This window comes from Vulpes lagopus, chromosome 8, assembly GCF_018345385.1.
Source record: "Vulpes lagopus strain Blue_001 chromosome 8, ASM1834538v1, whole genome shotgun sequence".
NCBI classification, from domain to species: domain Eukaryota; kingdom Metazoa; phylum Chordata; class Mammalia; order Carnivora; family Canidae; genus Vulpes; species Vulpes lagopus.
Genome location: NC_054831.1, coordinates 61,687,502 through 61,701,113, shown reverse-complemented (window position 1 = coordinate 61,701,113; position 13,612 = coordinate 61,687,502). Strand labels below are relative to the sequence as shown.

General features: G+C 35.4%; 1 protein-coding gene across 2 annotated transcripts in view; it reads right to left on the bottom strand.

Moving 5' to 3' along the window:
* PLXDC2 (plexin domain containing 2) overlaps window positions 1-13,612 on the bottom strand; it is a 451,801-nt gene that overhangs the window by 66,370 nt on the left and 371,819 nt on the right. For both annotated transcript variants that reach the window (XM_041765805.1, XM_041765806.1), the window contains one exon: window positions 3,383-3,443. In XM_041765805.1, the coding sequence (XP_041621739.1) occupies window positions 3,383-3,443 (61 nt within the window). The remainder of the gene's footprint in view (window positions 1-3,382; window positions 3,444-13,612) is intronic.

Sequence of the window (13,612 nt, the reverse complement as noted above, 5' to 3'; positions counted from 1 at the left end):
GGCAGAGTTTGGCAATTTGCTTTGAATTGTCAATTTTTTTCCCTAACTATTCCATTCTAGTACCTAAAAAAAATGCCTGTGACATCTTGGGCATACAATAAGTATTTGGTAAGTGAATGAATGGCATATTTTTAAAAAGATTAAAAAAATTTTTTTGAACCAGTTAGGGGAAGAGCAGAGCTCTCTGCTACTGAGCCCAGAGCCTGAGGTGGGTCTCGATCTCACGATTCTGAGATCATGACCTGAGCCAAAATCAAGAGTCAGATGCTCAATGGACTGAGACATTCAGGTACCCCGTGAATTAATGGTACATTAATAGCATGGAATATATTGCTATGGAAATTAATAAATCATCATCATGGCACCAATACAGATAAGTGTTAAAAACAAAATTCTGAGTGATAAATTAAAAATTCAGAAGAGTTTTGTTTGTTTTGAATAGGGAAGGGCACAGATGCAAAGGAGTAGGAGCTAATAGCCAGTTTCATAGTCCCTGGTAATCTCACTCATATGTTGAGTAGCATGATCACAGGGCTTCGTTTGCTCAATGTGTTTCAGAGTTACATTAATATTATACAGTGTTAAAAAGATTTTTTGAAAGAAAAGGATAAAGAGAATTTTAAAACACTTTCAGAGTCTTCATTTCCATTCAGCTACCTGACTACTGATCCTTTCCTCCATCTCTTCTGTGGTCACCACTCCCTACCCACTGATTTAGGCCAGATCATCAGCATCTCTGGCCAGGGCTATTACTATAGTCAAGTTACTGGCTTCTCGCCTCATAACCTATTATTCACCCATAGCTGGGTGATTCTTCCAAAAAGCCACGATTAAAATCCTTTCCTTGCTTTTGTATTTCAAATTGAGATATAAGATATACATATAGCAATATATTAGTTTCAAGTGCATGACATAATGATATTTCTATACATTGCAAAATGATTACCGCAGTAAGTCTACTTTACATCTGTCATCATAATTACAAAAAGTTTTTTTGTTGTTGTTGTGATGAGAATTTTTAGGATTTACTCTCAGTAATTTTCAAATTATGTGACAAAGTATTATTATCTATAGTCACAATGTTATACATTAAATCCTTAGGACTTATTTATTTTATAACTGGAAGTTTGCACCTTTTGAGCCCCTCCTATAATTTAATTTCTACCCACTCTCACCACTCATCTGTTCTCTATCTATGAGTTTGGGTTTTTTTTTTTCTTTGGTTTTTGTTTTGTTTAGATTCCACAAATAAATGAGATCATACAGTATTTGCCTTTTCTATCTGATTTATTTTATTTAGCATAATGCCCTCAAGATCATTCCATATTGTGACAAATGGCAAGATTTCCTTCTTTTTATGGCTAAATAATATTCCATTGTATGTATATGTGTGTGTGTGTACATTCATACACATACACTACACTTTCTTTATCCATTCATTCATCAGTGGACACCTAGGTTATTTCCATATCTTGGCTATTATAAATAATGCTGCAATCAACACGGGGATGCTGTTATATTTTTGAGTTAGCATTTCATTTTCTTCGGGTAAATACCTGGAAGTGGAATTGCTGGATGATACGATAGTACTATTTTTAGTTTTTGAGGAAACTCCATACTTTCCTTGTCTTTAGGGTAAAGTTCAAACTCCTTCAGCTTGTCATAGTTGGGGCTCTGTTTACCTCACCCACCTCACTTCTCACCACTTCTCCTCTTAGGTCCAGTTATCCTTCATCTCAAATATCTCCTCTTTAAGAAAACCTTCCCTTATGCTACTTACCAACACCACGTCCTTATAGTTACTCTCTGTCCATGTCCTTCTCTAAATATAGCCCTTTGTTCAGTGGTGTATCTACCTGGTGGACAAACTTCTTCCATTTTTACATTATTTATGGTTAGAACAGTTTATAGTAAGTGCTCATATTAGGATTTGCACTCATGGAGTAAATTCATCTCACTGGATCAGAAAGAAAATCTAACTCTAGTTTTAGGCACAGAAGATGGACTGGAGTCAGTGACTTTTAGAAGGACAGAATTGCTCAACACAAAGCCACTAATATTGACAATTTAATTACATAATTAAAAGGGAACACTGAATATTGAAAATACTTGACTCTGAGATCCTTGGGAATAGGGGGTAATTTTTTTTTTCTTTGCAATTTTAGTGCTTGGCACATTCCACCAGATATAGTAAACTCTCCACAGATATATTTTGGACAATCTAAAACATGATGGCTTCTTCTCTATTTCCTTGGTTCATGGTGGGCAAGAAAATTAGGATGTCTGAATTACACTCTCGATCTTTACTCAACTATAGCTATTCAATTTCAACATTTTCATTGAGGTAAATATGATTACATGAAAGAAACATCAATCTGAAAACACAACCATCGCTCCAGCAGTATATTTTCACTTTGAATGATGTTGTTCTATAAGTGAAGTGAAATAGATAGATTAGTGTGTATCACTGTAATCTCTCAAACGAATGTCAGAAAGTTGATTAAAGCTGCATTGGCAATACTGCACTTAAAAATCAAGTATATTCTCAAAGATGTTCTTCTAAAGATATTTATAGGACATCATAAATAAGAACTTAGTTTTTAAAAAAGGCTCTAATAACCATTGGTCTCCCAATAGTTTTAAAGAGAGCACTTTCACATGGTTTGCTTTTCCTGAATGAGAAAACTTGTGTAATTGTTAAGAGTTTTCATTGAAAATTCACACCCCAAAACTTAACACAGGCAGAAAAAAACAAATACTTTTCTTTGTGACCCTAATAGGATATGTTCATTTGACCTGAAATGACAGTGTAAATACAATTCACTAGAAAATTTTAAACAGGATAAAATTGCTTCTGCGATTGCATAACACCTGCTTAAATCACATCCTTGCATCGCTGTCTCCATCACCTTTGTCTCAGGTTATTGTATCCATGTTATACTATTTCTAACTTATTTTACATTAGTTTGCTGCAATCAGTCTTTTCTTCCATACCACTGGTTTTGTAACTCAAGCAAAAAGGATGAACAATGGCTTCTGAGATCTTAGAAAAGCAGTAAGTGTTTAAGAGAATTGCCTTTTGCTTGTAAGATTCAAATTCTGGTTCTATTTCCTAGCCACACACCTAACTCTAATACCCTCAACGCCCCCGTCCCCACCATCTCCCCTCACCTCTCCCTCTTCTCTTAGTCATATGGAGGTGATAACAGCTCCCATGTCCCAGGAAGGGTATGAGACTAAATAGAGATAAACGTGTGGCACATATTAAGGGCTCGATAATTGCTGGATATCTTTGTTAAATTAGATGTCATCTTCATTAAGATGTAGCAACTCTATATGGCAGCTTGGTTCCAAGAATCTTGTCATGAGAAAGCACATGTACCTCTTCAGGGCATCCGCTGTCCACCCAGTCCTGCCGATGGCGATCGAATCCACTGGAACATCTTCAGAGATGACACATAGCAGTTCAGAAAAGACAGTAATAGGGTGCAGAGTTGGGGTCGGAGGAGGGTGAAATGAAAAGAAAAAGATTGGTAAGTAGCCAATTCTCAAATTTTCACTTTAGCACAACATAAACTTTCTTTTATAGAACTGCTAATGGGAGTGACAGTGAAATATTTACAATGTGGTGAGTAACAACTCACTCCTTAGGTAGTCATGCTATTAGGATCACTTAGAGCAACAAATTATTCCACTGATGCCCACTACACTGTGCAGAACACCTGGGTCCCCATGCAAACATAAAGCCAGTTGTGATCCTATGAAGTTGGTTTTCTTTTTACTCATACTTTTTTTTCTCCTCATCAGAACAAATGGATATAGACAATTTTTTTTGCAGGTATCATATTTTAGGATTTCAGATCTCTATTTGTTTTCCTTATTATTATTATTTTTTTAATTTAAGACCCGTAGTCACTCAAACTCTCTATTGTGAAGTAGAAGTTTAACTCAGCAGATTTGGGGTGTTCAAACCCTCACATTCCAAAGAAAAAACTGGCTCTGTCTGGCTCCTGGGAGATAACCTCCAAGCCATTGGGATATCGCACCTGATAAGAGTGTCTTTGTAAATCTTGGGTTTGGGGCTTTGCAAGATAGTTTATGCTAACAAGATGCTTTATGCTGAATGGATGTTTTTATTCATCTGGAGACTGGGGCCAGGCTGAATCAGTTTGACCTCTTGGAGGGGCTGAAGATTAGTGATGAGAACAGTCTTAGAGAAATTCATACTTATCTGCCTGACCCTCAATAAAAACCCTGGACACCAAATCATGGGTAGGCTTCCCTGGTTGGCAACACTTGGTGTGTGTTTTCATGAATTGCTGCTGGGGGACTTAAGTGCTGTCTGTATAACTCCACTGGGAGAAGACAACTGGAAGCTTGTGTTTGGTCTCTTGTGGACTCTACTGTGTGTATGTATTTTTCACCTTTACTGATTTTAATCTGTATCCTTTTGCTATAACAAATGGCAACCTTGAGTATAACAGCTTTTGGGGAGTTCTGTGAGTCCTTCTGGTTAACCAGTGTACCTGAATGTGTTCTTATGAACCCCTAACAGCATTATGCTTAGGTCATCCCTAAAAGGTCTAATTCAGCAAGCACTGGGTTAATAAGATTTTGTTTAGTTCTACTCTCTTCCTTGATTGGAAAAATTTTCTGCCCTCTTTCTCTACCCAGCTATATAGTCCATTTATTATTTTAAGACCCAGCAATTATTATCGGAGTCCATCCTGATAATGCTTCATAATTGCTGTGATCACATCTTATTTTACTATTTAACTTTTCCCTTTTATATAAAACTTCATTTACTTATGTCTTATTTGTGAAACTTGATTGTGAACATTTTAAAGTTAGGGCTGGTATCATATAAAATCATACTTAGTATATCTCACACATAATTTCTGTTCCATGTTGGAAATTCAAAAAATGTTTGCTAGTCTGTTAAAATTAAGGATTTGTATAACTCCTGAATTTTACATCTAGGTATATATTTATATATGGTACATGAATCCATACTGATAAATACTAATATAAATACCTATATGTTGTTCACAATTAATGGAGGTCATTCAACTTTTGCCTTATGTTTTCTTATAGTCTTACTTTGCAACTTTTAAAAAAAATTTGTTTTGCGATGAACGCGTCTACATGATGACTTTTTCTAAGAATCCTTGCCAGAGATTATGTACCATGGCATGGATGAGCATAATTTAATTCAAGTGGAATGTGAAAACATCTCTACTGTCAACAAAGAAGACTGTATCTATCATTTTGCCCGAACATGATCCATTAGAGCTCTGCTGTTTTATGCCTACCATCTGTGTTGAATAAACTTAAGTGTGGAATAAACATCAGTGTGTGCTCTGGCATCCCAAGTGTGAGAATCCCCAGTTGATCAAGGCCATCATCTCTGGTTACCCAGAGATTCTGACATTTGAAGCCTGTTTAATTCCAGAATTAGATGGCTGTTCCCTCTTCTCCTTTTTTCCTTTCAAGTTTGTTTAAATATTGAAAAATGTATTGACATTTCCTTTTGCCCTGAGGATATATCAATTTTCTAAAAAAGTATATTTTGGGAGTCACCTGATCACAAGTCATTTTGAGAGCTACAAGTAAATAAATGGAACAGATAATTTTTAAAGAGCAGTTTGTCTTCACTTACTCTATTCCAGATATATTCAGAGTCAGTGGGAATTAATAACCTTTATCTTAATTTAACAAGACAGTACCGTATCTTAAATTTACGGGTCAGTCAAAATTTCATCTTAACTAATTAGTCCTTTAAATTGTTAAATTAGGGCAGCTCAGGTGGCTCAGCGGTTTAGCGCCACCTTCAGCCCAGGGCCTGATCCTGGAGACCTGGGATTGAATCCCACATCAGGGTCCCTGCATGGAGCTTGCTTCTCCCTCTGCCTGTGTCTCTGCCTCTCTTTTTCTGTCTCTGTCTCTGTCTCTCATGAATAAATAAATAAAATCTTAAAAAAATGTTAATCCCAGGAAAAATACAGAAAGTGCATTTTGCTTGATTTATTAAATAAGCTCACAGTTATATTGTGTGAAATTAGGTTCCACTGGAAATATGTGATTCAATTAAGTAATTCATCCATTTATTCACAATTGATTCCCTATTAACTGATTTGCAGTTTACTAATTGCTAGGGTACGAAGGATTGAGAATGGTAGAACATGAAAACATTTGATTTGAAAAAGTAATGCATTTTGGTAACTTACAGTGCCTTAGAAAATTCACACGACCAGTCACTTAATTTTTAGTTTTCTTTCTAACCTAGTAATCTATATTACAGATTTGAAAACAATTATAAACAAAAGGTTGTGTATTTGTGTGTGTGTGTCACAAAGACACAAGAAAGTGTTTCTTAGTGTTACTAAGAAAAATCACCTTTCTATTATCTCTGAATTTTAAAATACCCAAAAATCCCCTTTAAGAACACCTTCCTCTCTCCACTGAGCCGCTGCATTGTTTTTTCTAAAACCCAATGATATTAGCCATATCATGCTCCAGCATATTGATTTCCTGACATTCTTTTTTTTTTAAGATTTTATTTATTTATTCATGAGAGAGACACACACACACACAGAGGCAGAGACACAGGCAGAGACGTGGGACTTGATCTCGGGTCTTCAGGATCAAGCCCTGGGCCGAAGGTGGTGCTACACCGCTGAGCTACCCCGACTGCCCGATTTCCTGACACTCTTAACACTGTGAGCAGAGAGGCTCTCTCCTACACTGGAATCACCTAGTATTCAAGTTGAAAGCAAATTCATGAATGTAGCTGAATAAGATTCTCCGGCAGTTTGGGTCCAGCAATTTTCATTGTAAACAAGGCACCCCGGGTGATTCCTGAAGATTCACCACTGACTTTGTGTATGAAATGTCAACATGGCAGTTCCCCTCCACTCCTCCTGTCCATCCTCTACAACCTGTTCCAATGCCCCTTTAGTGCCCATGCCTAAATGTGCTGTGCTCTTTGATCTCTGCCTTTGAACCTGCTGTTACTTATCTCTGGAATAGCTTCTTTGTTTCTAATTAGTAGATCCAATTCAACTCCAGCCTGTCTCTTCCCACCCTTCCCCCCGACCAAGAGAGAGAAATCCTTTCTCAGTGCCTCCCCCAAACAAGTGCCAGCATCTATCATTACACTCTGATTGTTGCTTTTAGCTTACTTTAGACCTCAGGAGTATAAGGCTCAAAGTGGGGGTGGTGGGGGGTGGAGTCAAACTGCTTGAGTTAGAATTCTGTTTTGGGCACAAAACAGGAATGAGATCTTAGGCAAGTTATTTTTCCTATCTAAGCTTGTTTCCTCATCTGTAAAATAGGGTAATGGAATTTATAAAGTATTAAACATTTAGTAAATATCAGCTGTTCTTAATACCTTTATATATATTTGTAATATATGTATAGCAAGTCAACAATTGTTGAAAATGAGTAAGTGAAATTTTCATTTTAGAGACAGCATTTTGGAAAATATTTAGGAATTGATTCTGTGTACCATATTAATGTGATATGTGCTCTACACTTAAAGTCCTCAATCATCACATTTGGGAATTAGTATTATAGCATGTTATGAGAGGAAATCTATGTTGCTTTCGAACATAGGCAAAATCTTTATGCAGTATTTATAGAGATGACATTGTTCTGTTAATATTACTCAAAATGAATTTCTTTTTTTTTTAAATTTTTATTTATTTATGATAGTCACAGAGAGATAAAGAGAGAGGCAGAGACACAGGCAGAGGGAGAAGCAGGCTCCATGCAGGAAGCCTGATGTGGGACTCCATCCCGGGTCTCCAGGATCACTCCCTGGGCCAAAGGCAGCGCTAAGCCACTGAGACACCAGGGCTGCCCTCAAAATGAATTTCAATGAAGTCTGAACTCCTAACTATGATAGGTTTCCCATGTTTTTATTTTCAACTTCTTCCCTTCTTCTCAGCATTATCTAATTCCAAAACAAACTGATAGAGAGCTGTACTTCAAATTAATTGTACTATTCTCCACTGAGTTTCAATGGGTGTTAATTTCAAAGCCCCAAGGAATCATGTTAAGTGAACCCCACTTAATAAGGCAGCCTAGAAGACAGTACCCTCCTAGCTTTCAGCATCTGTCTAATCAAGGTATTAAAGTGTAAATATTATCTCTTCTCTAACTTATCTCAGTTCTATAGAAAGGGTTTCAGAATATGACTTATTTTGCCAGGATAATATATTCAGGTAAGTGTTAAAGTACACACATTAAGGGTTAAACATAATAGGCATCTCTTACTGAACAATGAAACACATGTCATTTCACCAGTGAGATGAAACATCTGCAAAAGAGAATTTAGGAAAGAAACCACAGATTCTTAAGACTTGGTTAGGAATTAGTTTCTAGAGCAGGAATCGGTAAATGTTTTCTGAAAAAGGACTAGACAGTAAATATTTTAGGCTTTGCAGGCTATCACTTCTGTTCTACTTATCTACCTCTGCCATTGTAGCTCAAAGGCAGCCACAAATTCCTAAGAAATCAGTGTGGCTGTGTTCCAATAACACTTTATTTACAAAAACAGGAAGTGGGTCAAATTTGGTTTACTTCCTGTAGTTTTCTGGCCTCTGTTCTAGATTATTATGTAAAAAATAAATATCAGTAAAATTCTGAAGACTAGGGCAGATCCCTCATCAAGATGTCTCATGATTTAAATAGCCTTATGTGTATTTAACAGAGTATGTTATCTTATGGAAAAATCAATTTTTAATTTAGTACATTTTCTTGTCATAGTCTGCAAAAGTGTGAAAAATGATCCTGCAGTATCAAATAAATGGAGAGATGTTTTATAAAAGAATCAGAAATATTTTAGATGAGAAACAACTATAATGATAAATAATATAATTATAACTAACAACACATTTTATCATTGGGTAAAATAGCTGATAGATAGTATGGAACTATAAGATAGGAATAAACTATTTTGTTTTCAAATACTAAAGCATTTAACTGAAAAATGGTCATAAAATTTAAAATATTGATTATAATAATTATTCTCAATAAAAAATTTGTAAAACAATAATATCTTATTTCCCATATAGGGCATTCTTGTTATTCCCAATTGGTCTCCAACGTGAGATGGATAATTTCACTTCTAAAACCCTTTCTTCTAAAATTGAGAAATCTGATCTTAAAATTTTCCAAGATTTTTTATGCCTGAACTACTCATTATATAGAGGTCTGAGAATGACAGATAAGCCTAAGTACACAGTAATATATTATGGAGACAATATTGAAGGACAAATTATGAATTTTACATAAATTTAATATGCAGGAATGTGAAGTTTGTTGTCTTTTTTTTTTTTTTTTTTTTTTTTTTTAATCTAGGCTCCATGCCTAGTGGAGCTCAATGCAGGGCTTGAACTCATGCCTTTGAGATCCAAACCCGAGCTGACCCAACTGACTCTGCCATCCAGGTGTCATGAGTCTGTTTTCTCTTAATAAAAGCTCTTGATGTTAGTTGTAGCTTGAATCATAATCTAATGCCAATAAGAATGGCTATCTGCAAAATGTAGGAACTTTGTTTTGTAGATGACTTTCCAATATAAAATTGGGCTCAAGTCATCTGATATCTGAAATCCAGAATTTTGACTTTTATACATGTGGCAGAGTATATATTATCCCAGTGCTAAAATATCATTAATTTTATTATGACTTTATTTAATAAATGACTTATTTATTAATTAAATAAATGACTTATTAATTAAATGACTTATTTAATATATATTAAATATATTAATATATGTCCACCATTAATAAAGTCCACCCAGACTTTATTTAATATATATTTGCTTATACCATGTATTAATCAAATTGAATCATAACATGTGATAGCTTACTTTTCTACAGTTAATAATATAGTCTGGGCATTTTTCCACATCCATAAATATCCCTTGAGAGTTAATTTTTAATGATGGCATATACTCCATTATATGGCTGTAAAAAACATTTACTCAACCTATGTATAAGAATCCCACATAATTTTAACTCTTATAAAAATATTTATCCTTTTTGTAGTTTGGTGGATTAAAATGATATGTCTTACTTTAATGAGCATTTCTTCCATTACAGGTGAGGATAAACTTTAAAAACATGTTTAATGACTATTTTTATTTTTACATTTTTGAATAGTACATTTTCCAAATTTATTTTATTTTATTTTTTTTACAGGACTTCTTTGAATTAAGAGCAGGAAATTCTGTTAAATGTATTGCCGATCTGTAATTTGCCATTCTATTCTAAATATGATTTTTTTGATAATACAACAGTTTGTATTTTTACATTGTGATATTTGCTTTTCAAACTTACCTTGCAAGATTTCTTTCTTTGCCTTTATGCTCAGAAAGGCCTCCACTAATTTGGTATTTATGTATTTGGCTTGCCATTCTCTCTTCTAGTTTGCCCATTATTTCATTCTTTACTTTTACTTCTCTAATCAATTCTACATTTATTTTAGTATACGGTGTGAAGAACCAAATCTAAATATGCAAATTTCACCTAAAACAAATGGTCGCATCTCAGGATTAATTGTGAATAGATCTTATTTTCTTTTAAGATTTTATTTATTTATTTGAAAGAGAGAAAGAGATCATAAACAGGGGGAGCAGTAGAAGGAGAGGGAGAGAGGATGGCTCCCGACTGAGCAGGGGGCCAGACCTACCAACATGGGGCTTGAACCTTTGGACTCTGGGCTCCAGGGGCTTGATCCCAGGACCCTAGGATCATGACCTGAGTTAAAGGCAGCCACTTAACTGACTGGGCCACCCAGATGCCCATGCTGAATAGATCTTTATCCATTGTTTTAAACTGCCTGTTTTCTTACATAACAAACTCATATGCTAAGGTCTACTTCTGAAATCATATACTCTTCCACTGATTGCTTTGTTCCTTCTTGTATAATTCCTATAATGATTTCACCATTATAGTTTTATGACATGATTCACTACTTAGTAGTTTAAGTCTTCCATCATTGATCTTATTTTAAATTTTCCCTTAAGTAGTATCACTCATTTATTCCTTTCTGTGATTTTTTTACAATCACCTTCCAATGTTCCAAATAACCATCCTAGGGATTGGGGCAAGATGGTAGAAGAGTAGGGATCTTCAACTCACCTGATTCAAACTTAACACCTACGAATCATCTTTAAAACCTATGAATTTGTCCTGAGATTTAAAGAGAGAACAGCCAGAATGCTACAGAGAGAAGTTTTTGCTTCTGCAAGAATCATCTAGGCTGAAATTTACTTAGGTGGTGGTTGGTATTCTTGATTCAGCGCACTCATACAGCCCCTTTGCACTGAGCAAAATGAACATAAGGAAGAACTCACCACAAAAGAAAGAATCAGAAACAGTACACAAAGTTACACACAGAGTTACAGAATTTGGATTACAATTCAATGTCAGAAAGCCAATTCAGAAGCACAATTATAAAGCTACTGGTGGCTCTGGAAAAAATCATAAAGGATTCAAGAGATTTCATGACTACAGAGTTTAGATCTAATCAGGCCGAAATTAAAGATCAATTAAATGAGATGCAATCCAAACTGGAGGTCCTAATGATGAGGGTTAATGAGATGAAAGAAAGAGTGAGTGATATAGAAGACAAATTGATGGCAAGGAAGGAAGCTGAGGAAAAAAGAGAAAAATAATTAAAAAACCATGAGGAAAGGTTAAGGGAAATAAATGACAGCCTCAGGAGGAAAAATCTATGTATAATTGGGGTTCCAGAGGGCACCGAGAGGGCCAGAAAGCATATTTGAACAAATCATAGCTGAGAACTTCCCTAATTTGGGGAGGGAAACAGGCATTCAGATCTAGGAGATAGACAGGTCATCCCCCAAATCAATAAAAACCATACAACACCTCGACATTTAATAGTGAAACTTGCAAATTCCAAAGATAAAGAGAAAATCCTTTAAGCAGCGAGAGACAAGATTCTTAACTTATATGGGGAGAAATATTAGATTAGTAGCAGACCTCTCCACAGAGACCTGGCAGGCCCAAATGGGATGGCAGGATATATTCAGTGTCCTAAATTAGAAGAACATGCATCCAAGAATACTATATCCAGCAAGGTTCTCATTTGGCATAGACAGAGAGATAAGAGATTTCAGGATAGGCAGAAACTGAAAGAACATGTGACCACCAAACCAGCTCTGCAAGAAATATTAAGGGAGACCCTGTAAAAGAAAGAGGAAGCCCAAAGAAATAATCCACAAAAACAGGGACTGAATAGGTATTACGATGACACTAAATTCGTATCTTTCAATAGTTACTCTGAACGTTAATGGGTTAAATGATACCATCAAAAGACGCAGGGTTTCAGACTGGATAAAAAAGCAAGACCCATCTATTTGCTGTCTACAAGAGACTCATTTGAGACCCAAGGACATCTCCCGCCTTACCATTCAAGGGGTCCTCAAAAGAAAGCTGGGATAGCAATCCTCATATCAGATAAATTAAAGTTTATCTCAAAGACTGTAATAAGATATGAAGAAGGACACTATCATACTTAAAGGGTCTGTGCAACAAGAATACCTAACAATCATGAATATTTATGCCCCTAATGTGGGAGCTGCCAAGTATATCAATCAATTAATAACCAAAGTAAAGAGATACTTAGATGATAATATACTAGTACTGGCAGACTTCAACACGGCACTTTCTGCAAATGACAGATTTTCTAAGCAAAACATCACCAAAGAAACTAGGGCTTTTTTTTTTTTTTTAATAAGGGCTTTATATGATACACTGGATCAGATGGATTTCACAGATATATACAGAACTTTGCATCCGAATGCAACTGAATACACATTCTTTTCAAGTGCACATAGAATTTTCTCTAGAATAGACCTCATACTGGGTCACAAAACAGGTCTCAACGGATACCAAAAGATTGGGATTGTCCCCTGCATATTTTCAGGCCACAATACTTCAAAACTAGACCTCAATCACAAGAAGAAATTTGGAAGAACCTCAAACACATGGAGGTTAAAGAGCATCCTGCTAAAAGATGAATGGGTCAACCAGTAAATTAGAGAAGAATTAAAAAGATTCATGGAAACTAATGAGAATGAAGATACAACCGTTCAAAATATTTGAGATACAACAAAAGCAGTCCTAGGAGGGAAATACATCGCAATACAAGCCTCCCTAAAAAATTGGAAAAAGCTTAAATACACAAGCTAATCTCGCACCTAAAGGAATTGGAGAAAGAGAAGCAAATAAAACCTACACCAAGCAGAAGAAGAGAGATGATAAAGATTTGAGCAGAACTCCATGAAATAGAGACCAGAAAAACTGTAGAACAGATCAAAAAAATCAGGAATTGGTTCTTTGAAAGAATTCATAAGATAGATAAACCATTAGCCAGCCTTATTAAAAAGAAAAGAAAAAAGACTCAAATTAATAAAATCATGAATGAAAGAGGAGAAATCACAAACAATACCAAGGAAATACGAACAATTTTAAAAACGTGTTATGAGCAGGTGTATGACCACATATTAGGCAATCCAGAAGAAATGGATGTATTTCTGGACCACAAATTACCAAAACTGGAAGAGGAGGAAATAGAAAA